Genomic DNA, 27841 nt, shown 5'->3' with positions numbered 1-27841 from the left:
GGAGGCAGGAGATACACATGAGCAAGGACAGGCTACGACAAAATATTCTAGAAAGGATGTATATAATTATGCTCATCACTATTGTCGGTCCAATTGAGCAACAACAGAATAGAACAATAATTTTTTTCTACACACAATTAGAAGCTCCCACCTTTGTGGACTTCAAGCTCAGCAGTCCATTTAGAGTATCCATGTATTTTATATGCAGTGAGGAAAATGTAATAGTATAGTACAGGTCTGCACATAAACCTGGTCTTGTACTAGTCATTGTCATGTAAACTAGTGACCTATTTAGCTACTCTTCATTGCATTATTTTAGCATTTGCTTGGTCCATTATATTAGGTCCCTACATTCCATCTAGTGACACGTCAGGGGTTAATATATCAACTCTTTCTTATTAAGTCCGTATAGACTAGTTTCTTTGGTTACAGGTAAAGTCTCTCATAACTTCCTTCCTCCACCTTGGTCATCCTAATTCCAAATCTCTAATAAACTCGGCTGGTTAAACAGCAAAGAAAATAGCAAGAGATTTTCCAGAGACTCAGTATTGTTGGTCCAATATTGGGACCTTACTTTCAGCGAGAACTAACAATGACAAATGGCATCACCAGGGATGGGGGGACTATATTACACACAAATCTTTTGCAGTGTATTCTCTAAAACTAATGTACAGTTATTCACTCCAAATGCACCATACTGTGTATATATAAAATATGAGTACATGAATACAACAAAGAAGGGTAAAAAACAAAAAAAAAGCTAGAAAAAATCCATATAAGGGTACTAAAAAAAAACAGCAGTTTAGTGGAACCAGTGGCTACTCTGGCACTCTCCATTCCACTGTATGAGACACAACCAGCAGAACTCAAACTTGCAAAATGTACATGTCATGTGGTTACAACCCTCTGTGTGTGGAGAAGAATACACAGTGAACTTGCACAACACTTCAGATATAAAGGTTATTGTACAGAAGAGGTAGCACCCAAAATAGCATTAAAATCATTACAGAAGTAACTCGATAAAAAATACTTCAACAGGATGTGTCTTATGCAAAGCTAAGCATCTAATCCGAGGGAACTTTCACAGATGCATTATTAAAGCTGTTTGGAAAGACCTCTCTATCATGACTGACTACAGGGAATGCCATACGAATTGCTTAGTAATGTTCCCATGAACTACTGGGTGTGAGGCTTGCTGAGGATCTTCATTCTCAGATGTCTCACCCACACTTGGTCCAGAATTATGTGATCAAGATGGCACTTCATATAAATCCTAAAGACAGAATGAAGCCAACAGGCATATACAAACAAGGGTGGTAGTGGAATCACGTGTAATTGCCTAAATTTTTAAAACCCTATTGCAGAAAGTGTAATTACACAATACAGGCTTAACTCCTTTAGTCTAAACCTACTCATTGATCAAAAGTCTATTTACTCAACTGTTTGGAGAAGTTTAAATGAATGCTATAACCACAGAGAGTTTATTGGTTCTAAATTGATAAACAACAGTATTTCTGTGATTCAAAATCCTTGCCACGATTTTTGAGTCATATATGGCCTGATTGGAAATTTAATAGCAAATCAAATGGAACTGATGGCAAGTAGATAGGAACAATCATCAAGTTATGGATCACTTTATAGAGGTATATAAAGGGTTTTTGCATTACCAAAAAGTGGACAAAGCAAATGTTGAACCTAATGGTTTAGTGTTAGGGTAAAGCCCTTTGCATGTAGGGGTGGATATAGTTGGAATTATAACAATCCATTTTGCAACAGAATACACAGTACCACAACCATGTCCCTTAATGATATATAACGTCAGGGAACTTTAGTGGAGACTTGTAAATATTGAGATTGACTGTGGTATCCATCATACATACTATCACACGTGACATAATGGACCCACAAGGTACAAAGCAATGAAAAACAAGACACATGTTGTAATAACATAATTGTGTGGGAGAATCTGTACTTTGAAAAATTACAGAATAAAGTTAACGTTTTGTATTGTAATTACTGCAGAAAGTAGTATCAATTGTTATATTTACCCATAGCATGCTCAGTGTAGGTGTAAAGAAGGAATATTCCCACATATCTGTGTCATACTTGGTCCCAATGTGTTTCTGTATAAGGAAAATTCACTTATCTACTTACTGCACAATTAGGCCTCACATCAACAGTTCTTGTAATTACCACAAAAATGAGGAAACAATACAACATAATGAATAGATTGTGAAGTCATAGGAAGTGACCTGTTTACTACTGCAAGCTTTTTTGAAGGACGCTAATGGTTGGTCCCAAGATGTTCATATTACACTGGAATCTGTTAATATGGACACTTGAGGACATCTACATAATCCAGACACAGAGGAGGTTGGTCACGCGTCATCATTCATCTCGTGATCTCAAAGGAAGGGTTCAACCTTCACACCTCTTAATATTCTAAAACACTGATTGTATATCCATGCCAGAGTGTCCCAGTGATATTACAAGCCTTCTCAGTACAATGCACTGCTTTCCTAGCTGCTAAACAAGCCTTAACACATAAAACAATGCTTGGTTGCATAATTTCGCATCATAGGATTATGACGCGTGACCGACCTCCTCTGATCCAGACACTTAGTTAAAGCACAGATAATATAACTCCTGGATTGGAAACTAGTAAACGCCACTGGTTACAGGCTGGTTTTGCGCCCCCTTCAATAACAAGACAAGTTTCTCTGGGCGAAACAAGACTCACCACTGGTAAAGGGTTCTTTCTCAAGATGTTTGGGAAGCCAACAGCGAGTTTCGAGCCAAATTGGCTCTTTATTGTGCAAACGGTAGAAGCGAAACTGAACGCAAGACGTGATGGTTTGGACACATTCAAGGGAAAACACTGAAACTCTGTACGCTACCCCATGTGCACCCAGACCAGCCCACAGAGCATTATTTGATGACTTCATAGTATAAATTGTGTAGCAATACTGTTTAGAATCACAGAGAGAATGCGCTTCCCGTTTTGCCAAAAACTACCATCTCAAAAACCTGCCAAAGAAGTTATGGGAAGGCTAGCCAAGGCCATTTCTTTTTCTACCTACAGCACTTAGTTTAGCCAAGAATGTGCTTCCCCCAAAGCATGTAATCGGCCATTATAAGACTTCTAACCAAAAGTGAGGTGAAGCTAGTGGTCAAACTTACCTAAACAATTATCATAACAACACCACAAGTCATTCTTGTTACAAAATAAAGTTGTTAATGCCATGGTTCGGCTGTAATAGGGTTAAATTTGAGGTGCGAAACCAAGGACACTGGTTCTTGTACAAAGTCTATGGGCGTGCAGCGCAGTTTCCAATCCAGGGGGGTATATTATCTATGGTATAATGTCCTTAACCCTTTATTACCGAATGGCTAATATATTGCCAAAAAATGCGTGCTACGGGTGCCCTTTATAAATGGACCCATAACTCTTTCGTCCTAAGGGCTATGAAGTTGAAATAACCACCAATTTGCTGAGTAGGCCCAGGCGTTTCTAATAAAGTTTAACGCAAAGCGATAAGAACAAGTATGGGAAACTATCAATACTTATAAACACACAAACACGCATCAAAAACAATTGTACCTGTTTAAATTTCGATAACTTTCGCTCTGAACATCATGGTGTGTTCTACTAAGAATAAAACTACTCCTCACGTGATAAGGATTCTAAAAATATACAGTATGATGTAACCGGGGGTTATAACAAGATGGCGGCGTCCATCTTTCGCTGCTATGGCGAAGAATAACAATGCGCCTTTCTTCAATTCAAAGCGCGTGAGTTATGTGTTTTGTTGTAAGGTTTTTAGATGTTTGGGTAGAAGGGAAAGATGGCTTTCATATGGTATATAGCGTTCTGTGTTAATTAATGGGTGGGGTCCTCACGTATTGCGCAAAGATCACACAAGCCATAAAATTTCATTTCCTGAGGTTTTTCTGCGGTTTTACGAAATAACTTCGGTAGGAATGGGTTAACTGACCTGGAAAATCAGGACACTTTGATAGCCAGGTCTTTATTGATTGGTCCCAAGGTGTCCATATTCCACTGTCTTCTCACAAGTATTTATCAAGCTACAGTACATCTGAACCACATCCTCAAGTGTCCACATTAACAGATTTTAGCTTTGTTTGATGCTGTATGAGAGAAAAAACCTTTAATAGGTTTTGTAGATTGCTCCGCTAGTGAATATTGTGTTTGATTCCTGGTGATTCATTTTTCTTGTCTACATATTTTCACAAATACTTCAAGAACTACCAGTTTTTTGCTTAGTAGCTATGTTGTTTTGTTGTAGGGTGTGTACTATTAATCATATCGTGATGTTGTGAATTTCATTACCAGTTTTCATCACTGCCTCATAGCCCAGGATTTCCGTGTTTCAAATTTCACGGAGCTCAATTTGAATTTTTGTTCTGTTTTGAAGGGTCTGGATTGATTTTTACTCCAAGCATCATGCAGATTGCTAAAGCACGTCTAAACCAAGTAGCACTGTAGCAGCAGTCTCTGTGTGAGGCATAGTCTAGTCTTGCAGTTGGCCGTCTTTTGTAAGCCACACCCACTTTAATATCGGCAATGTATGATACTGTAGTATGTGGAATCCACATATTCCTACAAATGGTATCACACACCAAGAGCCACACTAATTTATCAGTTAAAGTTTGTAGGACACACAAATTTTCATGTGATAAAATTTCATGGGAGCTTTACTAACTACGAAAAACGTGAAAACTACATACCTCAAAAATTTCTGGATATATGGTACAAGACTATAATGGTATATGACCATTTTTCTAGTACTTCACATGTAGTCAAGGGTACTCCATACAGAGAATACTATATTGGAGTCATCTTTAAGTATATATAGGCATTTACCAATACTTCAGGGCCTTTCACCACTAACATACCATTCTTCTCAATAGGCACATTACACTGGGGACATCGCTTTGAATGTTCCCTGACATATCTCTCATTGGCTTCATTCCACTGAGCTCGCTGAATGTTGTGAGGATTAGGAGTGAACCGATTCTGTAAGAGACATCAAAGAAATAGTGAGAACATGCACTATAACCTTATCAGCTAAAGTGCTACTGAGTGTAAGGGTTGAGCCATATTACACACACACATGCACACACGCTATACTACACACACACACACACATGCGCACGCATGTATGCACCTGCACTACACTACACACACACAAACACACACATGCTACACTACACAACACACACACTTACAGGATTCTCAGCCTGAGGAGCTTGCTGTGCAGCAGGTGCAGTATTACAGGCTCCAGTGTGGTAAGGATTTTGACATCTGGCACAGAACACATGCTACACAACCAACAAAACGTACCAATGAAAACACATCACACAGTTATTTATGACATGCTATATATTTAAGAGTAGGTTTTGTGTACTAGGCTAGGGATGGGCAGTATACTCACTAAGTGTGTTATGCGACACACCCATAGGGGTCCCGTTTCTAGGATAACTGTGGACTAGTACACAATTATAATGTAATCATGAGTGCATACATGCATACGCAACACCAGAAATGGGACAAACCGTGAAGAAAACAACTGCGAAATGGATCATACTGCTATACAGAATAGATCTATGTAGCATAAGGCATCTTCAGTTAGTCAGAATTCCGTTGTTTGTTAAAGATAGTTTTTACTGAAGTTTAGACTTTGCCATGTAATTGTGGTTACCATTATGTAAACAAAAATAACACAGTTGAGGCGCTTACTTCATACCGAGTATTTAGATGTATGATTACTAAGTAGTTCTATGTATAGTAAGGGTAATACGATGTGAGTTGGCCAGTAGTCACCAGGAATTCAGCGATATAAATCTGAGAACCACCGTATACAAATACGGAGAGGCTGACTAACATAAAACATACTGTATACTTATCCAAGTAGTCTCAAACTGGTGGAAAACTATATATTCGGTATTTTTGATATTACGGACATTTACAGTTTGGTATTGGGCCTCGGTATAGCATTATGGCTTTGTTAATACCTCGGTATGACTAAATATAGGTATATTGTAGAACCCTACAATGTTGTATACATTACTGATCTACTCACTCTACACTCATTGCATTCCACTCTTCGCTGGCCCGGCTCAGGCAGAAGGCCATTACCACATCCAGCTCGAGGACAGAAGATACCTCCCATCTGACGAAGACACTCCTCAGCTCCAAATCTCTGATAGCGTTCATACTACAGAAATACAATGGATCGAGAATGCATCAGACAAGCATCACACAAAGTTTGATTGATTTCTTTGATCCCTAGAGTTCCTTATATTCACATATAATAATACATCCATTTTTCATTGCTAATGTATTGCCCCTTCAATAAAAGTAGTGAAACAAGGGAGGTCACCTATACCTGAAGATATAATAGTGGACAACCACGCTAAAACAAGTACTCTCTGACAAAAAAAAGATTCATAGCACTGCTCTAAAATGATTACGGTACAGTGTACAATGAAGAAGTTGCAAGGGTTCACGAATGTTTGTGAAGTTTGTTAGCTAGGTCACCAACAGATTATGTAATTAAGGCTTGCAATTGGTAAGTATTGAAAGTATTACAAAATGCTACTGTAGCATGTGATTGTGTGTTTTGGTGGGGTCCATGAAGCCACACATATAGAAAATGTCTAAGGATCAATTAGTGGTCATTTCTGTCTCTACCCTGTAGGTTACCCACGCCACCTTTAGGAACAAAGCATAGCCATATATATAATTAGTAAATACTACATAACAGGGCACAGCAATTAGCTCGCATAGTGTTGTTAAAGCCTACGTTTGTTCGAAAAGCAGCAACAAACATGTATAAAATATATCACAACTATTTCATTACTTTTCTTTGTGCAGGGTACTGTAATTTTAATTCCTAATTCTTAGCAGTACTCAACTACATGTCTATGTATAAACATCAACAAACTATACATCATCAAATTTTTTTATGACTGTACAATCAAAATAATAACTGGGCCATTATCACATGTAACCATATAGCAAACAATTGTCATTGGGAGAAATATACCAATTATTAGCAAATTGCTAACTTCTTTCAGCCATGAAATAAACTATACCGTAACACTTACATTTTTGGGTCCCATTATTCTAAAATGATGAATTTCTTTTACTTCAGAGCCTCCACATCCCGCTAAAAAACAAACCAATCAGATTAACGTATTAACCATTAATAATTATTGACCTGGACACTGGATGGTATAGCCAAATTGAAGGTGTTCTGTGAAGCGACGATTGTTAAGAGCATCTTCAATGTAGTCTACAAAACACGCAACACACATCGAGTGTCCTGTGTCGCAGCCAAATACTACCACCACCTCTCTGTATTGGAGATAATGAGATCAATAACAAACATATATACATGTGACACAAGTACGCACACTACCCTTAAGTCGCGTCACTCACATAACAAATAGCCTGACTATATTTAGCAGCATGGTTAACTATATCTTTAGTGTTCTGGTATGTACAAGTTGAGCTGGATCCTGAAAAAACAGCTTAAAATGAATACTGGATTTTCTCTCAAGAGAATTAACATTTCAGCCAACCAGATGATTAGTGGTGATGGTAAAAGTATCAACAGCAGTCATGTGTGGTTTGGCTCCATTACAAGTTCGGAAAAGGTTGTGATGGATACTGCAGGCTTCCCCATACGAAATGTATGGTGGGTTTTGATTGACTGTAAATATTGTGCCAGGCATTCGAATGAAAAGATTTTGAAATATTTTTAGGGGTAAAGCAGTAATACAAATGAGCTAAATTTTAACTTCGTGTGCAATTGCATCATCCATGAGTTATTAAATATTTTTGAGGATCCAGCTCAACGCGTACATAGTATAGCTGCTCTGAAATTATGCAACTTATGGAATTCATTTCTACATCTCCTCTGTGGGACAGTATATTGTATTGCAGTTAGCTGGTTTTGTTGGCACAGCTTTGGGGAGATGCTCCCGGCTAGACGGTGCTGCTGCTGCTAGTTAAATGATTTAATTGTTTGAGTTCCTTTAAAAACCTAAGATTATGATCAATAATGTGACACTGCAAATTTCCATCTCCTCTATACTAACACTTGCTTTTATGAACAATGGTTCAACTTCACATTCTATACAGTTTAGCTGCTGCAAAGCTTTGAAGGTGTAAACTTCCAGCTATCTTTGCACCTATGTGACAATTGTATAGCCTTAATTATTTCTAGTGAAATGTTTCAGTAAAATTCTGTAAATGCTTGATCAAACATTTTTAAGGATAGACAAAGAATGGATGACCATTTGACTTCAGAAATGTTAGAAAGCTACAATAGGCTAAGTCCTGAATAAGTGCTGTGGTCATACGAGTCAACGATGGATAACAGGCAATCGCCATAAAATTGCACAGCTACTTGATTACCAGCTATTACATTAGAGTCTTACAAACCATGCAAGCAAATTGAACATGTAGTATTTGGTTTTTAAGTTATGGTCCTCTGCTTCTACAACACCGGATTGTTGAATAAGGAGTAGTTTCTACAGAGCTTGTCAATCATTAGCAACTAGATCCCTGGTAGATGAAACTAAGTTAAACTCCTCAAAGATTTGTAACTCTGCAAGAAGTATAATGAGACTACACTCTGCAATTGTGTTGAAACCAGAAGCTATTCTTTTTTAAATGTCTTAGTCTTCTGTCCAACAAGTGATGATGTCACTATATCCCGGAAAGATTTTGTTCAGGATACCGAAATAGTAAAATTGCTATCCGTTTCAGAGCTAGCATGGTCAATTGTCTAAGAAATTAGAAGATGGATCTACATATATAGCTATTAACTAAAGTGTATCAGTGGTATCTACACGTCTTCATGTTTACACAAACACTGTCACTAAAGTACTTTTGATCAATATGAAAATTGTATCGAGCTATAAGCTATACCACATGCTAATAGTGGAAGAGTATACACATTTAAAAAGCACATTTGACCACTTTTTTTGTACTATTTTCTAGCTATGTATGACAACATGAAGTACACAAGCCTTTAACTCACCTTGAAGCAAGACAGGTGATACAATCCACTTGAACATCATTGGCACGGATCATGTATAGTGGTACTGATGAGTCATCATCCAAAGTTTGATGGTTGGCACATTTGAAGTAGAACTCCTATAATACACAGACAGGCCTGTCAGGGATGTACCCACAGTGGTTGACATCAGCCATCACTCAAATAAAATACCACTTACAAACCACTACAGATTCACTTCTAGTTAAGGCCCCACATATTATATTGTACATCTTTTGGGCTAATACCACTCTCTCACTGTAAGAAGCAACAACTGAAAAATCTTTAAACAAAATTATACTATAATTGTACAGAAAACTTTTGTGGATATAAATTGGAGCTTTCTCTTATGAATGTACAGTAAAACCTGCTAATCAGGACACTTGAGAATGGCCTACTTTATTCCGCGGACTGGACTCACGGACTGGACTCATGGACTGAGGTGGAAACAGCTTTTAAACAATAATCCAGACATTATCCATCTCTTGCAACACTTAAGACACCATTATCAAGCTATAACTGCTGGTACTGCTCTTCCTTACAAGCCATGACACTAGTGCATGTACTAATTAATTAGAATATACTTATGATGCACGTTTACTCACAGTGATAAAGCGTGGTCGACAGAGGCTATTGTTGTAATGTATAGGTTTTTCAGTACTTAATACTAGCATTAGGGTTGCAGTGATGAGCCAGATTATTTGCATAGCCCCATCACCCTGCCTGGTGGTGCCATCTAGCTACCTGTTAAGGATAATTACTGGCTCATCTCTACAGCTGTAACACTAGTGCTAAAAACAACAAAGGAAAACATCTCCACTACAAGAATAGCCTCTATCACACTGTATCACTGCTAGTACACATGTATTGTAAGTGTATTCTAATTAATTAATGCATGCGGTGTCATGACTTGTAGGAAGAGCCAGCAGCAGCAGCAGCAGTTGTAGCTCGATAGTGGTGTCTCCAGCATTGCAAGAGATGGATAATGCCTGGATTATTGTTTAAAAGCTGTTTCCAGCTCAGTCCACAAGTCCAGTCCGTGGAATAAAGTAGGCCCTTGAGAACGAGGACACCTGTGTAATCTGGACACTTGGGAACAGTCCCAAAGTATCCATCAACTGACCTGGACAATCAGGACACCTTGATAATCAGGACATTTTTGGTTGGTACTGAGGTGTCCTAATAATGAATAGCATTTGATGTTCAAAGTATTCATTCAAAAGGTATTTGTTTCAAATGGATATGATTATGCATGACATATTTTATCCTAGCTGCAGATACAAACTTTCTACATTCAATCCCCTGGATAATTCCAACTTGATATAAATCCTCGGTACTTTGCATTTCTTGCAGAGTGACGAACAAGAGTTTAATCACATCACTTAATTTGTGAAGGTGTTTGCTCATGTACTATTTTTTGGTCACATGTACTTGTTGATAAAACTCACAGCTGTGTTTCCTCCACAGTTACCATTGTTACACCGCCCACGCATCCGCTGTGGGGTCAACACATCTTCCCAACCACTCGGCCCCTAAACACACACACAAAGTGATCAGTATACAGTCCCTTCTATCAGTGACATACATTTGCTAGTATAAACGACGTGTCTTTGCAGCGAGCACAGCGTACACGTAATTTTCCTGGTGCCATTGCACCACATGGTTTCTTGCAGAAGACATAAAAGTGTGTCTTTTGTCCCTCTGCAAAAAGTAATACTCACACAGCATCATCATGTGAACAGCTTACCTGGTGGCTTCTCAATGGTACCCAGACTGACTTGGTGTAATGGTCTGGAAGGTGGTGCTGAACGTTCCATTTGTACACTGGCACCACCAAAGTTGCCACGTACACAGTGCAAAGTGCTGGTACTCTGTACTCCAATATCCTAATTAATACAACACATTTGGTGCTGATTTAAAATTACAGGCAAATTGTACATGACTATAGCATGCACTAGTTGCACACTATTTACATTACAAGAGACAGTATAAAGTACGATGTCTCTGCTTCATGTATACATCTACACTTATTTCAGTTAAAAAATTCCCCGCCTACTATCAAATATCCCGCCGGGGGGTCCTTCACATACAAAATCCATCGACGACATTTCGAAATATGGAAATTTGCCAACCCAAATTTCTAATTTCTGGATAAATTTCTACCAAATTTCCGAATTGCTGTCTTGGAAATTCTTGGGTGCAGCTTGAGTTGCAGTATATTCTGTGATTTAGGCTACAGTATTTGATGAACTGTGGTTTCAGCATGGGTTCAAGCCGAGGTTCAAGCCCAGCCGAGCGGTTCATTAGTGGTCTGGTAAGCCATCGTGACTTGGGGCGAGGGTGCCAGTACATGTGACCTCTTAGAATTTGAATAAAACTATCCAAAACGACTTACACTATGGCCTTTGCAATGTGGGAATCGAATCAGCTCGAAGGTATACAATAAATTTACGAAGCAGATTACGGACACATGTTAGTGCGCTTATAATCTAGATGGCGCTATAGTCTTTTATTGACAGTGACCCCTCTTCCTTGCACCTCGCCTCGTGTATATACACATATAAATGCATGCAGTATAACTTACACTAATGAAATAACCAAAATTCGATGCCAAAAACATTCAAATATTTTCAATCGTACGGATTTATGTATTTAAAATTTCCGTTACATATTTCTGAATTTTCAGCAAAATTTTTATAAAAATTGCCTAATTTCCGTAGTCACTGAAGACATTTCTGGAAGCATAGATAATGTATGTCACATGGATTGGAAACGCCCGTATTATTTATATAGTGACGTCATGGGCTATTTCGCTATGCGTAAACTTTATGGCGTCGACAGGTGGAAGATTTTGCTGTTCTTGTAACCAGCAAATTAGTGTTTGTTGTTTACAGCTGGGTTAGTTACCACCTACACTAATTGGAGGCTGGACTGGGTAGGGATGCTGGAGGGCAGTAAACAATAGCGTAAGAAAATTCAGGTTCAAAGGCGAAATATGGTGTTTCAAAACGGTTGTGCAAATTTCCTGAAGAAATAGAAAGTGTAACATTGTTTCTTTGCTGCTGTTTACACCACTTGTAGCAGGTAGAGTGTAGTAGGCTAGCTAGATATTCATTGCTTCACTGTATATTTCCACTGTCTCGATAAAATTTCAGAAAACAAGCACTACTTTGTGCTATTGTTTAGCTCAAGCTGAGCAGTACTGAAGCATAAAATTTATTTCAATGTATCACACATTTCTTTGGTTGTGTAAATGCGGTGACAAGAAGTTGGCTAATAGTACTGCTGTTGAATTATTAGCTGGTGTGGTACCTGCCATTGTCACCTGTCGCAAACAATATTTCTCCCAGTTCCCACAGACACGCTGTGTTCTTGTTCAGTACATAACGCAACACAATAAACAATGTAAAAGGAATGTCCACGCCTTCGAACCGGCCTTCAAACAAGCAAGAGAAAGCCAAACAGCCACTCAACAAATTTCCCAATGTTTGGCGCACCGTAACTAGGATAGGAAAATAATTTAACGGGCGTTTCCAATCCATTAGGAACGCATACATTATCTATGCTGGAAGTGAAGGACCCCTCACATCCCGCTGTGATTTGCCATCACATTTACTCACCTCCAGTGTCATGTGATCTTTTAGCTCCATACCAGCGAACACTAGTTTGAACTGGTTGGGCTGTAGGCCGCTCTGCTCTAGAACTGCCTGCTTTACGTGAGCCACGCTCCATTTAGTGCCCACTTGGATCATGTAGTTATTCCTGCCATTGGATTCCTTCACACTCACTGGAAAGTAAGTGTCTCCCATTTCAGCGAGATATCAGAATTGAAACTACAACAACACCAGACTTTCGCCTGTCACAGGGTACAGAAAACCACGTAACCGGACACCGGATAACACAATATGGTATCCGGATAATAAATAGTTTGGACGAGTCGGACGCATCCATAGAAATGAGCTCGGGAATGAATATGAAAAGGATTGCAGCGAGTGAAAGTGACAATGCTGCAAGTGAAATTTCACCGCCTGCGCAAAAAGTAGCTCGAATTGGTAAGAAATGTTAGCTAACCTTCCCTAATACAGTCACGGTTGCGATTTTAAACTTTAAAATATAAACGCAGCATATAGAGGGTATGGTGTTTTATACACTTGATGATTGTAATACTAGCAGAAGCTGAGATGGATGGATGCGGTGATTGCTCGGGTCCGGGGTATGCTACTCCGCTGGACGCCATGAAGCGAGGACCACGTGAGAAGCTACTCTATATTCCATGCATCTACACGGGAACGAGCAGCAAAAAACCTGACTACCTTGCTACCATCGATTGTGACCCAGCTTCTTCCAACTTCGGAAAGGTCAGTATGGCTGTAGGCCACGTGTTCGGCGTAGCTAAGTATTTGATCCGACTAGCTGTGCTGCAATGTAGAACCGCTGTGATATTTACTACCACTTGTCGTTGCAGGTCATTCATCGACTACCTATGCCATATTATGATGATGAGCTGCACCACTCTGGGTGGAATGCTTGCAGCAGGTATGAGGAACAATAGACTAGCTATACTTGTGGCTGTAGTGGTATATAGTGTGGTTGCCATGTAACTGTTAGTGATGTTTATAAGGAAACTTGTTTTGATTATATAAAGGAACATATCAACACATGGGCTACATGTGAGGCACATGGGCTACATGTGGGATTACATAATCTTTGACCTATTGGGCGACAGTCAGCAACCCTATAGCTAATAACTTTTGAACAATTTGCATTTCTAGGTGGATCTGCATGGCGTCTAGCTGGTTGTATCAATATGTGTAGCTAACCCAGTTGTTGAATAATAAATTAGGTTAAGAAAAGTCCAAAGGTGTCCAGTTCCCTAGAGATCTGCAATGAAGCATGCACAATGGGGCTATGCAAGTTAAGCTTTGTGCTGTTATGGAGTCAAACAGCAAAGTTGCTATTATAGATTGTATATTGTAACAATTCTACTCTTTTGTGCTGCATATCCCAGCTGTACAGCTCTGGCAAATACTGTAGTTATGTGTAGCAGCTATATAAGTGCTGTGGTGGGTAATGTAATTTATTTGGTCCGAGTATGTGTCTACCAAGTACACACCCTTATCCTGTTTAGTGAGACTTTTTTAGTGTATTGGAAAAATGCATGTGTGTTAAGGGACTAGCACGTACTAGTCATACTGCTTTGTTATGACTCCATATTATAGGTTAGTTATACATGGAGTTGTCATTGTAGAGTTCCACACATCACTCTGCTGAGTTGTAGATACATGATGGCATGGGGCTGTGTCTACCACGTTTGTACACACAGGCTTCAGTGTGCAAATGTAATGTTCTGTTAGTAGACATTAATTTTAATCATACACTTATGTAACAATGTTTATGTATTGCATATTCTAATCTCGTAAGTAGCTTTAGTAGTCCAAACATGCAGTCATGTAGATCGACAATCAAATCACCATCTAAGGACATGCCAGCATCAACAAAATAACATGATTTATAATTGTATTACATTCCACAATGATTTTACAAGGAATCACCACCAGAATCAATGCCGCATGCTTAGAAATGTTCAAGGGACGTAATTTTTGTAGATGTTGGGTCCCTTAACATGCCTGTCCACAAAATTTTCATCCTTGAAATTTAACAATTATTAAGATTGGTAGGTAACCTGAGGTTAAAAATGAGTGACCCTCGATAATAAAACTGCAGATATCCTGATCAGATTATGTACTTCAAAAATTCAGTAGTTGACAGTCAATCTTCTCTCCATCAAATCAAATAATTAATAACGGCAATAACTGAATTTGAGCCAGCGGGATGAAAACTGCTGTGGGTGAGAATGATAAACAAATCAAACAATTAACCAAGTTTGTTTGACCTTATCCTTGCACTTAGCATTCTGTGTAAGAACTCTTCACATGTAATACTTTTAGTATACTTTCAGAGTGCTGCTGCAGGTTGTGCTGCTATTGAGAACTTTAATAATAAACCTCATACACCACATCATTGCATTTGTAGTTCTGGTCATGCTGAAAAGGAGACTGTATGTTTAATAACCTCCTCCTAAATAAATTCCCTTGATAATTTTATTTTATGTGTTTTAATCTAATTGTCACCTTAATATAATGTGGTAACTACACTGACTATTCAACCACAGAAGTTAACTTGTAAGGGTTCTTGAAATGAAGAGTTAAAGCATGTGTGCAAGTGTTGATACTTTGTGTGTACTTGTGATGATTAGCTGTTGATTGTCACAATGCAAAAAAAGATGGTATGTAGGTTTCGGTGTATCAACACTTTAAGTGTCAAACTGTTACTAATAAACTCTTATAACTAACAGTAGGTCAGTGCCAAGAAAGAGGAGAGATGTGGCCTACATATAACATTTTAAAATTGTCACTACATTTGTGACCAGATCTGCGAAAACAGGATACATTTCTTTCGAATTCCTGTTTATTAAATATTTATAATCTACTTAGCCAAGTGTACCCACTGGCAAAGTTTCAGCTTCATTTGCCTGCCCTACAAAGTAGCAACAACAGAAAAATTGATTTGTACAGCAAGTATAGGGAAAATATATTACAGGTGCTTACAAAAACGGTTGTAACTTACCAACGGATCGAGGTTTGGGACTAAAAGTTTCACCATCATATTCGCCATGAACAGGGAAATCAATTACTGGGTAAGTTTTTCCATTACTCACCCTTCTTCACTGCATACAAAGGAAAAATTCGTGAAGAAAAATTGATCGCGTACGATTGCTTCGACATGATGTAAACAAACGTTCATAACATACATATCCTTGGGTCTGCTGCAACGAAACAAAGATTTTCCAACTCCTGTTGAGCAGGCAAATTAGATGATATCCAGGTTTGTCTTGTTAGTCCCTTCGTTCACTAAGAAAGAGGTATTAAAAACTTTACGGAATTTTTTCAATGATACATAAGTATTCCACCCAATGTATTCAATGCTTTATACTGTAAATTTAGGCTTGTGCGATTATGTCCCTTTTTCGCAGATCCGGTCACATTTTAGTAGTGATTATTAAAACTGATAATCTGTTAGCTAACGAACATTGTTGGTGTGGACTGTTTAAGTTTCAGTATACAAATGTAACAATAAATATACAGATATTTTCTACGACAATACAAGGCAATGTGGCTACCGTAAGCGTATTGAATTTCATGGGTAAAATTTTTGTGGTTTGCCAAAAAGACAGGTTTGTCAGTGTATTAAATTTTGTGGGTATAATTTTTGTGGTTTAATCTCGATGGTCGACTGTGAGCCAGCTTATTTTCTCGAGGAGCCATGGGGAGCAAATTAGTGCTTTAAGGTTGCATTTAAGATTTACAGCTTAACAGTTTTGGCTATTCCATTCACGCTGGCACACTTATCTGGGACTAAGCAAACCATTTTGTGGGGTTGACTCACCACAAAAGAATCTTACCTGCTGGAATCAGAGAAAATGGGTCTTAGATACTTGAACACTTGAAGGCCATCACTATCTATTCACTGGTGAACAGGTGCACATGTCATCGTCAAGTCGTACATAGCGCATAGGCTACATAGAATTAATAGATCTGTATTATCCGCGTTAATACATAGTACAAAGAAAGTGTATTTGTGGCGATGGTTAATACGAGGGTTAATAGGTCTACTCGAACTGAGGCGTGAGTTTCTAAATGGATTAATTTTTGTGGATCAGCTTTATGTGGATTAATTTTCGTGGATCAAGTGCAAACCACGAAATCCACGAAAATTTATCCACCACAAAAATTTCTACGCTTATGGTATATTAACATATTGCAGGGCTCAATAATGGTTACTTTTATTTTGTGGGTATGGCCTACTGTATCTCAGTATATTTGCGCAAGTGTACACAATAGTGTGTCATGCGGCCAAGCACGGCCAGTGCGGATGCACAAGAGTGTGTTGTACAGAAACCAAAAAATGTTGTTCTCATACATCCATAGTTTGATAGTGCCTAAGCAAATATTAACTATGCTTTCAGTAAAAATTCCTTTGGGGTGGGGCACCTCCTGTTTCAAATTTGAGCTAAATCTACCCAGCTATCACTGAGATGTGCACCTTCAAAGTTTGTCTTAGTTTCTTTGTATTTTTCTTCATCATACCACTTAGTACAATCGTTATAACTTGCACATGCTTTAGTGGCCAAAAAGAGCATATTCCAGCACATTTACAATTCCATGTTTCATGCACATTAGATAGAGAACAAAAGAGCAATGCGCAATATTTTTGTCGCAGCCATAGGTCTGTATGTGGAGTAACCATTGTAATGCATTTTGTGGTTTGAAAGAATTTGTGCCAACAGTCACGGAGTTATAAAAAACTCCAGTCATGTGTAACAAATGTGATATTGAGTTTTGTTAATAAAAAAACTATTTTCTTGCCATGTCTACTGGGAAAGCTAGTTAATAGAATGAGCTGAAAATTGGTATATAGGTACATTAATTGTGACCATCTCAGCAAAAACCTTACTTGTTCACATAAGCATATTGAGCGAAAATTATTTTTAAAAATTGTAAAATTACACATGCTACAAAAAATATGCAAGTTTTTATCAGGCCATTACTCAGAGAAAGAAGACTCAAATCGATTAAAGCTATACACCATCGTATTTGCCTGCTCATGGAGAGTTCAAAATTCTTTGTTTTGGTTCTGTATCCCCAACAGTATGCGTGTCACATACGTCTGTTTATGATATGGTAAATATAAGCAAGATTGTCCACATTTCTTCAACTAAACCACCTTCATGCCCATAAGCGCAAGTGACTACAGGGCTAATACTATACCTTGGCTGATTTGCTAATCCATGGTGAACATTGTAAGCCAAATTGCAATGTTGTAGAGAAGTGCAAAAATAAGTTATGGCTGCGAATGTAAGCGCTTGTAGTTTATTTTATAGTCACTGTACAAATTGATTATCGGAATCAGGTTGATTTATCCTACAAAAACCAACTAGCATGCAATTGAGAATTGAGATACTCTAATAGTGCAGTCACCCTACACTGTAAATTTAGAAGTATGAATATCATACAAAATTGCCACAGGAGTCATACAAAATGATGGCAATTTTGTATGACATTCACATTTTCAATTTTACAGTGTAGTATAGTACAGTTCAGCTACAAAAGTACCGCCCTATAGAGTTCAGCTATGAACAAGTCACCATGTAGAGATAATCAACTACAATCAAATCACCACATATAGCAGTGGCAGATCTAGAAGGGTTACGGTAGTTTCGACAGAAACCCTCTTTCAGAATTTCACTTTTAAAAGTGATGCTGGCTTTATTCTGTTGTAAATAGTTCTTTATCATAACAATAACATTTAACTTACGAAATGTCTTCTTTTCACCAACTAGATCAAAAGCATAGCAGCTCATCTGCTAACTTGATAATTATTTTTTCAGGCACTTGTTTCTGCGCAAGTTCAAAAATAAGAAAATGAAAGAGAAGAGACCCTTAAAGCAAGGGAAAACATTATCTTTTGTTTTTGTGATAAAAGCAATAGCAAGTAAGGACATCTAAATGGTAGCTACCACAATAGTGTAGCTACATATCTATATAAATGTTAGCTAATGCAATGGCTTTATGGAGAACTATAATACACCTCCCAGAAACTCCCTTTCAAAAATCCTAGATCCACCACTGTAGAGTTCTGAATTCAGCTATGTTACAAGTCACCCATAGAGAAATCAATTACAGCCAAGTCACCATATAGATAGTTCAGACACAAACAAGTCACCTTGTAGAAATTTCAGCTAGCAGAACTCTCCACAGGGTGACTTGTTTGTGGTTGAACCCTCAACATGATGACTTGATTATAGCTTATCTCTCTACAGGGTGACATAAAAGTCTTCTTGTAGACAGCTCAGATGTAAAAACATCATCTTAGAAATTTCAACTATGAATAAGTCACCCTGTATACTAGAGTTCAGCTATGTTACAAGTCACTCTATAGAGAGCTATAATAAAGTCACCATGTAAAGAGCTCAGCTACAAACTAGTCACCCTGTATTCGGCCATGTAAAAGGTCACCCTAGGCCTGTAGAGAGTTCAGCTATACATAACACCCTGTACAGGGTTCAGAAGTCACCCAAATAGCTATGTTTATTTAGTTTCAAATAATAAGTATTTGTCACATTCCTGGGAAAAAAGGAAGCCTCAAAGCTATGGCCAACTTAAGAAGCGATGTCTATACCAAAACAGCCATGGCCCTCCAAAAAGGCCAGGATGAAAAATGTTGTGAAATCACTGCTAATACCAATGATCACAGCTAAGGCCAATCATCTTAATGGTGACAGAGTGATCATTAAAAATGATTGGCATTAGCATCATTGCAGCCATTTCTTCCTTTGATTTTGTAACTTTTTTCATCCTGGCCTTTTTGGAGGGCCGCCCCCTTTTTTCACAGCTTGACTGTTTTTGGTATAGACAACATTAGTTTTACCACATTACAACATTGCCAAAGGTCTTAATTCAAAATATTATAATACAGCAGTATTATTGAAAAGACAATAATGATTATGGTGTTTACCCATCTCTATTTTAGTCATCAGAAATTACAAAATTGTTTTTTTAATTGGTTATACCAAAGAATTTTCAACAAGGTCCTATAAAAATGATGTAATGTGGCAAGAGATGTTGTTATTAAAGAGACACTTTAATATAACACATTATAAGTGACTGTTTTTGTAGCTGTTTTGGAGATGCCAGCAAATCACGCAACAAGCTCATTCTACCATCATTGTCATCTTCAAGAGTTTATGTCATTGATACTGGTAGCAACCCAACAGCTCCTAAGGTCTTTAAGGTGAGATATTACTATACCAAAATGTTTACTGAAACATTCGTTCTCTATACACACACAATAATTATTATTATGGACCACACAATTATTAACGGACCTTGTACAACAACAGCAGCCTGTACTACTGGCTGCAGTTTCACACTTATACTTGACATTTAGTCACCAGTTCTGGTTATACCGGCATGCGTAGATAGGCAAGGTGGTTGAAGTTTATACACAAGTACATGGACAATGATATTAAGCTGTGTTTGTGTTGACAGGTGGTTGAACCTGGTGATATTAAGACAAAGGCTAAGTTGACCTTCCCTCACACCTCACATTGTCTTGGTAATGGACAAGTGATGATCAGTGCTATGGGAGATGTGGATGGAAATGCTAAAGGTATGTATTGATTGACATTACAATGTTGTATTTATTAGTCAATTGAGTATTTGGATAACCACACAAAACACTAAAATTCAAATAGTTTACAAGTTATAGTATTCTAGTAGATCAAATGTGTTGCTCCATTTGTGATACAAAAAGTCTAATCAGTGACATCAAGACATAAGGTTAAGACGTATGTTTTGCAGCTCAAAAGCTACCATGGTAGATACCATGGTAGATGTTCTTGTTAATAGTTTCACACACTCACACATAGTCTCATGTGAAAACATTTTATATATTATGATATCATTCCCTGTTTCCAGCATACTTTCAAAAAAGGCTGGTTAAAATCCAAAATGTCAGCCAGCCAATGGTTACAGATTTACAATGGTACGTATTATGTTCAGCTAATGATTTCAGGCAGGTGATTATCAAGATATGCAAAGAAAAGAGACAAAACACACTACAAATTTCCAACATTGTAGAGAACTTTGGTAGATTTTGTAAATCTTTGGTTATGTACAAAGTTTTATATCTACATCTCTAGGCAAGAACCCATGGTCCGGCCAATCTGGTTTGGCTATACCATTTTAGAATTTCAAGAACAATTGAAATACTTCAATAGGGCAATCAGATACTTGAATAAAATAGTCATTCTGTTTTTATCAGTACACGTGGTAGTGGAGAACAAAACCGCATTTTCATATATACATTGCTTCGTGCAGAATGAAGCAAATCTACCAGACAAAATGCTTAAGGGAATGAGCTGAAAATTCCTTTGTAGGCTGGTAAATAATTGACAATAGGCTTTCAAAGAAATAATAGAAACATGTGTGACAAGTGCACTGTTGAGATACTCTAATAATGCAGCCACCCCAATAGTAAGAAGCATATACAATTCTCATCAATAATATACATCTCTTACTGCTATAGGAAACATTAAAGCCAGCTGTAGTTTGGGGCTTCAAAATATTCAAAACAAAGTATTATACTACGCTTCTTACTAACTAAGAGTCCATATGTAACCAAAACCATTCCAACTCCATAACATCAAAATCAACTAATACCTCCATGGAGTGGCTATACTACCAGACTATTTGTTTTGAACCTCAGCATGCCTCAGGCTACACTAGGCTGATTTTTAGAGCCACCTCTTCTGGGTAGTGTGACAAACTGAAATGGTAATGTATTATTAAAGGACCTGGTGTGACAGAAGCAATGTGTGGGCTTTGTATAGCTGGTGGAATGTTGCATGTTGTCTGTGTTGATTTTACTGAACAAATGCTACCCTATAATTTGCCTCCAGCTTCAATTATCCCTATAGTAATTTTGAATGATGGTGAAACAAATATCAAACTTTAAGATCCAAATACTCTTCAAATTTAAAAATGAATTGCCCATGCACGTTTTTAAAAACAATTTCAGTCACAAACATTTTGCACAATGTCACTGCCGGTCCATAGTGTTGCTGTGCCAGAGCCAACAAATTGCAACCGATCAGTTTCATTTAATTGACAGTCACTTTCAGTGGTTCAATAATAATCATTTGTGCTGTCATACTGTATTATATAAATACTGTATTATATAAGATCATTTTCCACAGGTAGTTTCCTTCTACTGGATGGGAATACATTTGAGGTAGCTGGCACATGGGAAAAGGAGGGAACGTCCACTCCATTTGGTTATGATTTCTGGTATCAACCTCGACATAACGTGATGATCAGCAGTGAATGGGGTGTACCCAACCTCTTCAAGGTCGGCTTCAACCCTCAACATGTTGCTGATGGTATAGTATTGTTACTACATACATGTCATGTTGAAGTATTATTGATCAGGTAAATATGGTCACAACCTGCATGTGTGGGACTGGAAGGAGCACACTCCAATACAAGATATTGACCTTGGAGCAGACGGGATGATTCCATTAGAGCTTCGCTTTCTACACAATCCTGATGCTACAGAGGGTTATGTTGGAGCTGCACTATCTACCAATATAATACGTTTCTACAAAGATGATGTACGGTTAATCATCGATCTTGCATGTAAATAAATCTGTCCACTTTAGAGTGGTACGTGGAAAACTGACAAAGTTATTGATGTTCCGTCAAAGAAAGTAGATGGCTGGGCCTTACCAGAAATGCCAGGTACAACATACTCAAGTACAGTTGTATTGTGGAACATGATGTATGGACAGGGCTGATAACGGACTGTCTCATTTCACTGGACGATCAATACCTTTACTTTGCAAACTGGTTACATGGTGATGTGAGGCAATATGACATCACTGATACCGCTAAACCTAAACTTGTTGGACAGGTAATACATTATTGTATAGTGTATTATATGAAATGCTATACTGGTAGATATTCTTGGGAGGCAGTATTTGTAGTGATGGAGCAGTGAAGGTTACAGAAGATAAAGAGCTAGACAGTCAACCAGACCCTGTGTATCTTAATGGGAAGAGGGTTGAGGGAGGACCTCAAATGTTACAACTGTCATTGGATGGAAAGAGACTCTATGTGACCACATCACTCTTCAGTGCATGGGACAACCAGTTCTATCCTGAATTAGTCAAGTACGATAATTAATAAATGTATGGGTGAATGGGCTAAGGATTTGAGAGACAAACTTCTGACCAAACACCTGCTAAGACTAGCCGTGTAGTGTTACAATTCTTGACCATTAAATTTTACTTTTATCAGAGCAGAAATTTTCCTGTTGAATAATGCAATCACATTTCTTAGAGGCTATATCTAACATACCCTGAAGCAAATGAATTTTTTAAACAAAATTGCTGACTTCTTCAAATCACATTCACAAGTGTATGATTTCTTACATTGTAAGAGATACATAGACGTTGCACCATTTTCACCAAAACATATGCTGATTGTAGTCTCAAGTGATTTGAAGTATGTAAATAACACATTGTGAGGTTTTAAAATGATATACCTGACCAATATAGCTTAGATATTAGAGTGTAATTCTAGCTGTGCCATAATAAACACAGCCATGCAGTCCAGAATTTTGACTTTTACTGTTGAATTAACTGCAATACAATCCTTTTCCTTCACCAACATGTTTAATTTGACTATACACACTTGTTTAAGCCACTATGACCACAGATATCAATAGTACAGTAGCCTAATAGTCAAATTTGTACAATGTTGAAAACTTAGCAAAGATTGTATGATAGTACATTATGAAGAGCTCACAAAGTTTTTACAACTGGAGACATCTCAGATGTTATAAAGCTCAGTGAGATTGTTAAACAGAGTATATGAGATTCCTAAGGAATTTCAGGCTACTTGATACCCCCTTAATATCCATCATGTTGATGATTGTTCTATTAGGAAAGGATCATTCCTACTGATGATGGATGTGGACACAGAGAAGGGAGGTCTCACCCTCAACAAAGACTTCTTAATTGACTTTGGCACTGAACCAGATGGACCATCACTAGCACATGAAATACGATACCCTGGAGGTGACTGTACTTCAGACATTTGGATATAACAATGCCAATTTAACTGTTTTGAAGTAGCTATAGCCTTGAGAGTATTTTTGTATTGTTTAATAGAAAGTAACTGACCACGGATGCTCAATAATTTATTTATCAGTAGTTGTAGTAGTTAAAATATTTCACTTCCTGTCATGTGTACTATTACCTGATATCACATAAGACATGTGTACGTAGCTAGCTTGCATTAGTTACCAAAATCTTTTCAAGTGAAACATAAAGCTCAGAGTCATGAATTTTTTATTGCACAAAAGTGAATTATCACAGTCAATGTATGGAAAATACACACACTTCATTACCATTTTTGGTATCATAATGTAATGATCGGCAGTAAATGGTGAGTTATCCAACTGCTTTACAAGTGGTCAACCCACGGTTACTCAATAGTACACTACAAGCATATACTCTATATGGAAATGAATAAATGATGGGCTTAGCTATAACTCACTCCATAGTCCTGCATGCTGATGAAAATGTTCACCCATGCATGTACACAATGTTGTGGAGGATATTATGGTGGGAGGATGTCATTACAGTAGATTACAATTCCTTTCACTGGTGATATATCACATGAAAAATGGCCAATCAGATACTTTGTAAGAATTTGAAGAAATCTGGCTGCCTATCATTAGTTAGTTTTCATGTGAGTTCCATTCAGAATTTTGTACAACTGACAACAATGCAAACATTCACATGCTGGGATTGTGGTAATGTGAGGCAATATGACATCACTAGTATGATACTGCTAACTCAAACAGGTGAGAAACCATCTTGCAATGCTTGTAGTAGTACTCATAGGACTTTTAGCTAAAAGCTGGTTGGATACCAGCTGTCTATTAGTATACGCATACATTGTCATGACTCTGAAGTTTTGACTCACCTTTAATGTGAAAGTTTTCTCCTTCAGAGGTAAAAATGTAGCTATGTGACCTGTTAGGCTTTAGAAAGCATTTTCCTATTGCACGAGCATACAAATTGAAATCATTATGCAGGACATATTAGCTTGCTCAATTAGTCCAAGTGCATTTAGAAGTTTATATATGGCTGTGTTTCAGAAAAATGCACAATATATATATACACCAAGAAAATAATTTTTACTGTACTGGTGACTGATCATTGATCAAGTTCAAATTAAGAGTTGTGGCATGTATTATAGTTTATGTCCTTAAGTGTAATTGCTTTCACAGAAAAACTATAATGCAACATTCTTCCAAAATCTGCAAATGGTCTAGCCTTGACAGCAGCTACAGCAATTAAGCAAACTGTATGGGGAAACACTTTGCTATATATAAGACTCAAGGACATCAAACATACATGACATGGCCATTTTCTACAAAGTGATAGAGTCTGATTTTGATCATGTGTTCATGTATTGGCTATATAGAGTACTTCTAACAGCAGTAGGGACTACTCTGTTTACAATTACACTGTATCAATGATTACTCACCAAAATCTTTGCATCGGTTCTTCAGTTCTAGTACATCCTGATATCGAGTTTGCATAGCTATAGCCTCATTAATAAATCACAATTGATGATTACAGGATTGAGGCTATATTGACCCCTTGTGACATTGTTAACTGGCTGTATGTATATCCTTCACAGTTGATGTCAACCAAATTGTCTTATATATAGTCATGCACCATTGCATGGGTCTGGGATTTTTTCTGCATTCTTCACAGTTTTAGATACATGTTTCTGACTTCCTGTATTTACAGGCCTATAGCCTTCTCACAGGTCTCTAGTGGGATAGCACTTATTAGTAATGGCACGGCCAGAGTTGTTTCATCTATTTTCTAAGTTTCCCACTGCAACTACATATCTGCCATGCGCAGTAGCAGTATGGTCATAAATTAACAGCACAAATATATCTGTATTATAGCTTGATAGCTAGTTATATGTTATCGTGCTGATGGTTGCCTAGTCCATGCAGTGTATGGGATCAGTGCCAGAGATGAGTAGTATAGGAGTAGTATAGGAATGTTGAAAAGGGCTCTTTCACCCCTTTGGTATTCTCTACTTTTGGGGGAATGGGAGGTGCAGTCATTACTGCTTACAAGAGGTTAGCATCTCTGCTTGCTGCTAAGAGAGACCACAGTTATAGTAGCGTTGTGTCCTGGATTAGATGCTCCACCAGTTTTTCTTTACTGAGGTCAGCTGTAACCTGCTTGCATGGAGCCAGGTCTCATCGTGGCAGCCCAGTGGCTATTGGAGCACTTGACCTTGCGGGGTCAGGTGCTTCCATTACATGTACTTTGAATTGCTCTCGTTTTTTTTCTTCTCATTTACTGAATTTACTTGTTATTCGAGGACTTTAATTACATGTTACCAACATATATAAATGTTGACTGTTCTATTAGAAAAAAATCCTTGTATTAAAAAGGGAGCTAGGTCTCACCCTAGCTCAAGGGCAAGGATTTCTAGAGGGGGCAGTCCTAGCACATGTCCTAAAGCAGGGGGGAAGTATACGTTACACTGGCAACGGCCGTACATTTTCATCTCATGACAATGCATATAGTTGACATTCAGACAGTTTTTGAAAAATTCTATAACAAAGTGCTGTTCAAAGGAAATTAGTTAACCACAATTATGCACGCAGTGTGAACTATTTACACGAACCCTTGCACTCCGGACAACCGCACAAGTCACGGGGTGGGTCACGCTGTTGTATATATATATATATATATCATTTTGCTGCAGGAGCAGAATTCTACAGAGCAGGAATAGCTGTTTGGTGCCTTGTTGCAGAAATGACAGCTGAACATAAGGGGTGTGGCTGCGGACCTGGCTACGCTTCGCCGCTAGATGCGATGAAAAACGGCCCAAGAGAGAAACTGTACCTAACTGGTAAAGAAGATAATAACAATAACAACTGCTATACGTGCCCTGCCTCTATACAAACACGAAGAAGCCCGACTACCTAGCGACCATCGACTGCGATCCCTCCTCTCCAACTTGTGGAAAGGTACTTGCTCACGCAATATGCTAAATATACTAACTGCCGGTAGGTTATAGTATAGTATATACCATAAGGTATAGCTAGCTAGTTGGCATATATGGAAGGCTGAGACATTTGTGGTGTAAAAAAATCAATTAGCTCTGTAAACCAAAACTTCGTGCTATTAAACTAGGAAGTAAATTTACAGTCGGTTCGTCTGTTTGTCTTGCAGGGCAATCCACAGACTGTTTATGCCTGATCTTGGTGATGAGCTCCATCATTCTGGATGGAATGCTTGCAGCAGGTAAGTAATATCCTTTCAATATGCCACCCCTCAACTCTGGCATTTTTGTCAGCTGTTTTGGAGATGCCACAAAGAGCCACGTGTACAACAAACTCATCCTACCAGCAATATGTTCATCACGCCTGTGTTTTATTGATACTGGAACTGATCCAAGGGCACCAAAGATGTTCAAGGTGCACCACACGCACACACGCACAACCTACTTATGTACTGCTACAGATAGTTGACAAGGCTGAGCTACAGACGAAGGCCAACTTGACATTCCCTCACACTTCACATTGTCTTGCTAATGGACAAGTGATGGTCAGTGCAATGGGAGATGTGGATGGGAATGCTAAAGGTATGGCATAGAAGGAAATACTGTTGGGCATAGCCATGTGTCTTATAGGAAGCTTTGTTCTACTGGACGGAAATACGTTTGAAGTTGTTGGCACATGGGAAAAAGAAGGCACATCCACTCCATTTGGTTACGACTTCTGGTATCAATCTCGACATAACGTGATGATCAGTACTGAATGGGGAGTACCCAACCTCTTCAAGAACGGCTTCAACCCTCAACATGTAGCTGATGGTAATGTGTTGGTCTGAAGAGTATGTGTCACTGTATTGCTATAGGCAAGTATGGTCATACGCTACATGTGTGGGACTGGAACAACCACACACCACTACAACATATTGACCTTGGAGATGATTCCACTAGAAATTCGCTTCCTCCATAATCCGAATGCAACAGAGGGCTATGTAGCCTGCACCTTCTCCTCTAACATTATGCGTTTCTATA

The 27841-nt window shown here is 38.2% G+C and overlaps 2 protein-coding genes across 5 annotated transcripts in view; one reads left to right on the top strand and one right to left on the bottom strand.

Annotated features, from left to right (window-relative positions):
• Positions 1-639: 639 nt before the first annotated feature.
• On the bottom strand, positions 640-13018 carry LOC136239475 (E3 ubiquitin-protein ligase parkin-like). Its single transcript, XM_066030214.1, has 11 exons — positions 12710-13018; positions 10837-10975; positions 10675-10790; positions 10538-10621; positions 9075-9190; positions 7245-7381; positions 7132-7193; positions 6105-6239; positions 5251-5343; positions 4918-5038; positions 640-906 (listed from the first exon to the last, which is right to left on the bottom strand). Exons 1-11 carry the CDS (start codon positions 12896-12898, stop codon positions 803-805), a joined length of 1296 nt encoding a protein of 431 aa, XP_065886286.1. The 5' UTR covers positions 12899-13018; the 3' UTR covers positions 640-802.
• Positions 12850-27841, top strand: part of LOC136239471 (methanethiol oxidase-like) — a 27671-nt gene continuing 12679 nt past the window's right edge. The window contains exons 1-11 of one of the 4 annotated variants that reach the window (XM_066030205.1): positions 12926-13141; positions 13260-13447; positions 13555-13625; positions 19826-19940; positions 20198-20318; positions 21907-22089; positions 22139-22320; positions 22369-22447; positions 22498-22619; positions 22667-22878; positions 23654-23982. In XM_066030205.1, coding sequence (XP_065886277.1) covers positions 13045-13141; positions 13260-13447; positions 13555-13625; positions 19826-19940; positions 20198-20318; positions 21907-22089; positions 22139-22320; positions 22369-22447; positions 22498-22619; positions 22667-22878; positions 23654-23816 — 1533 coding nt within the window. In that variant the 5' untranslated portion in view covers positions 12926-13044 and the 3' untranslated portion in view covers positions 23817-23982. Of the gene's footprint in view, positions 13142-13259; positions 13448-13554; positions 13626-19825; positions 19941-20197; positions 20319-21906; positions 22090-22138; positions 22321-22368; positions 22448-22497; positions 22620-22666; positions 22879-23653; positions 23983-26508; positions 26666-26726; positions 26784-26988; positions 27061-27112; positions 27234-27279; positions 27401-27841 lie in introns of those variants that run through there. The other 3 variants (XM_066030206.1, XM_066030211.1, XM_066030207.1) reach the window with 3 other exon arrangements.

Source organism: Dysidea avara, chromosome 11, assembly GCF_963678975.1.
Source record: "Dysidea avara chromosome 11, odDysAvar1.4, whole genome shotgun sequence".
NCBI classification, from domain to species: Eukaryota; Metazoa; Porifera; class Demospongiae; order Dictyoceratida; family Dysideidae; genus Dysidea; species Dysidea avara.
Note: the sequence above shows the minus strand (reverse complement) of the source record. Positions and strands in the feature narration are given on the sequence as shown.

Excerpts from the sequence above, each read along its gene's own strand:
- LOC136239475 (XM_066030214.1), bottom strand. The coding sequence starts at position 12,898 with ATGGGAGACACTTACTTTCCAGTGAGTGTGAAGGAATCCAATGGCAGG. Across the intron at positions 7,194-7,244 it reads CTATACCATCCAGTGTCCAG|CGGGATGTGGAGGCTCTGAA; the intron begins GTCAATAATTAT and ends TTTGTTTTTTAG. Across the intron at positions 5,344-6,104 it reads TGGAATGCAATGAGTGTAGA|CATGTGTTCTGTGCCAGATG; the intron begins GTGAGTAGATCA and ends TTGGTTGTGTAG.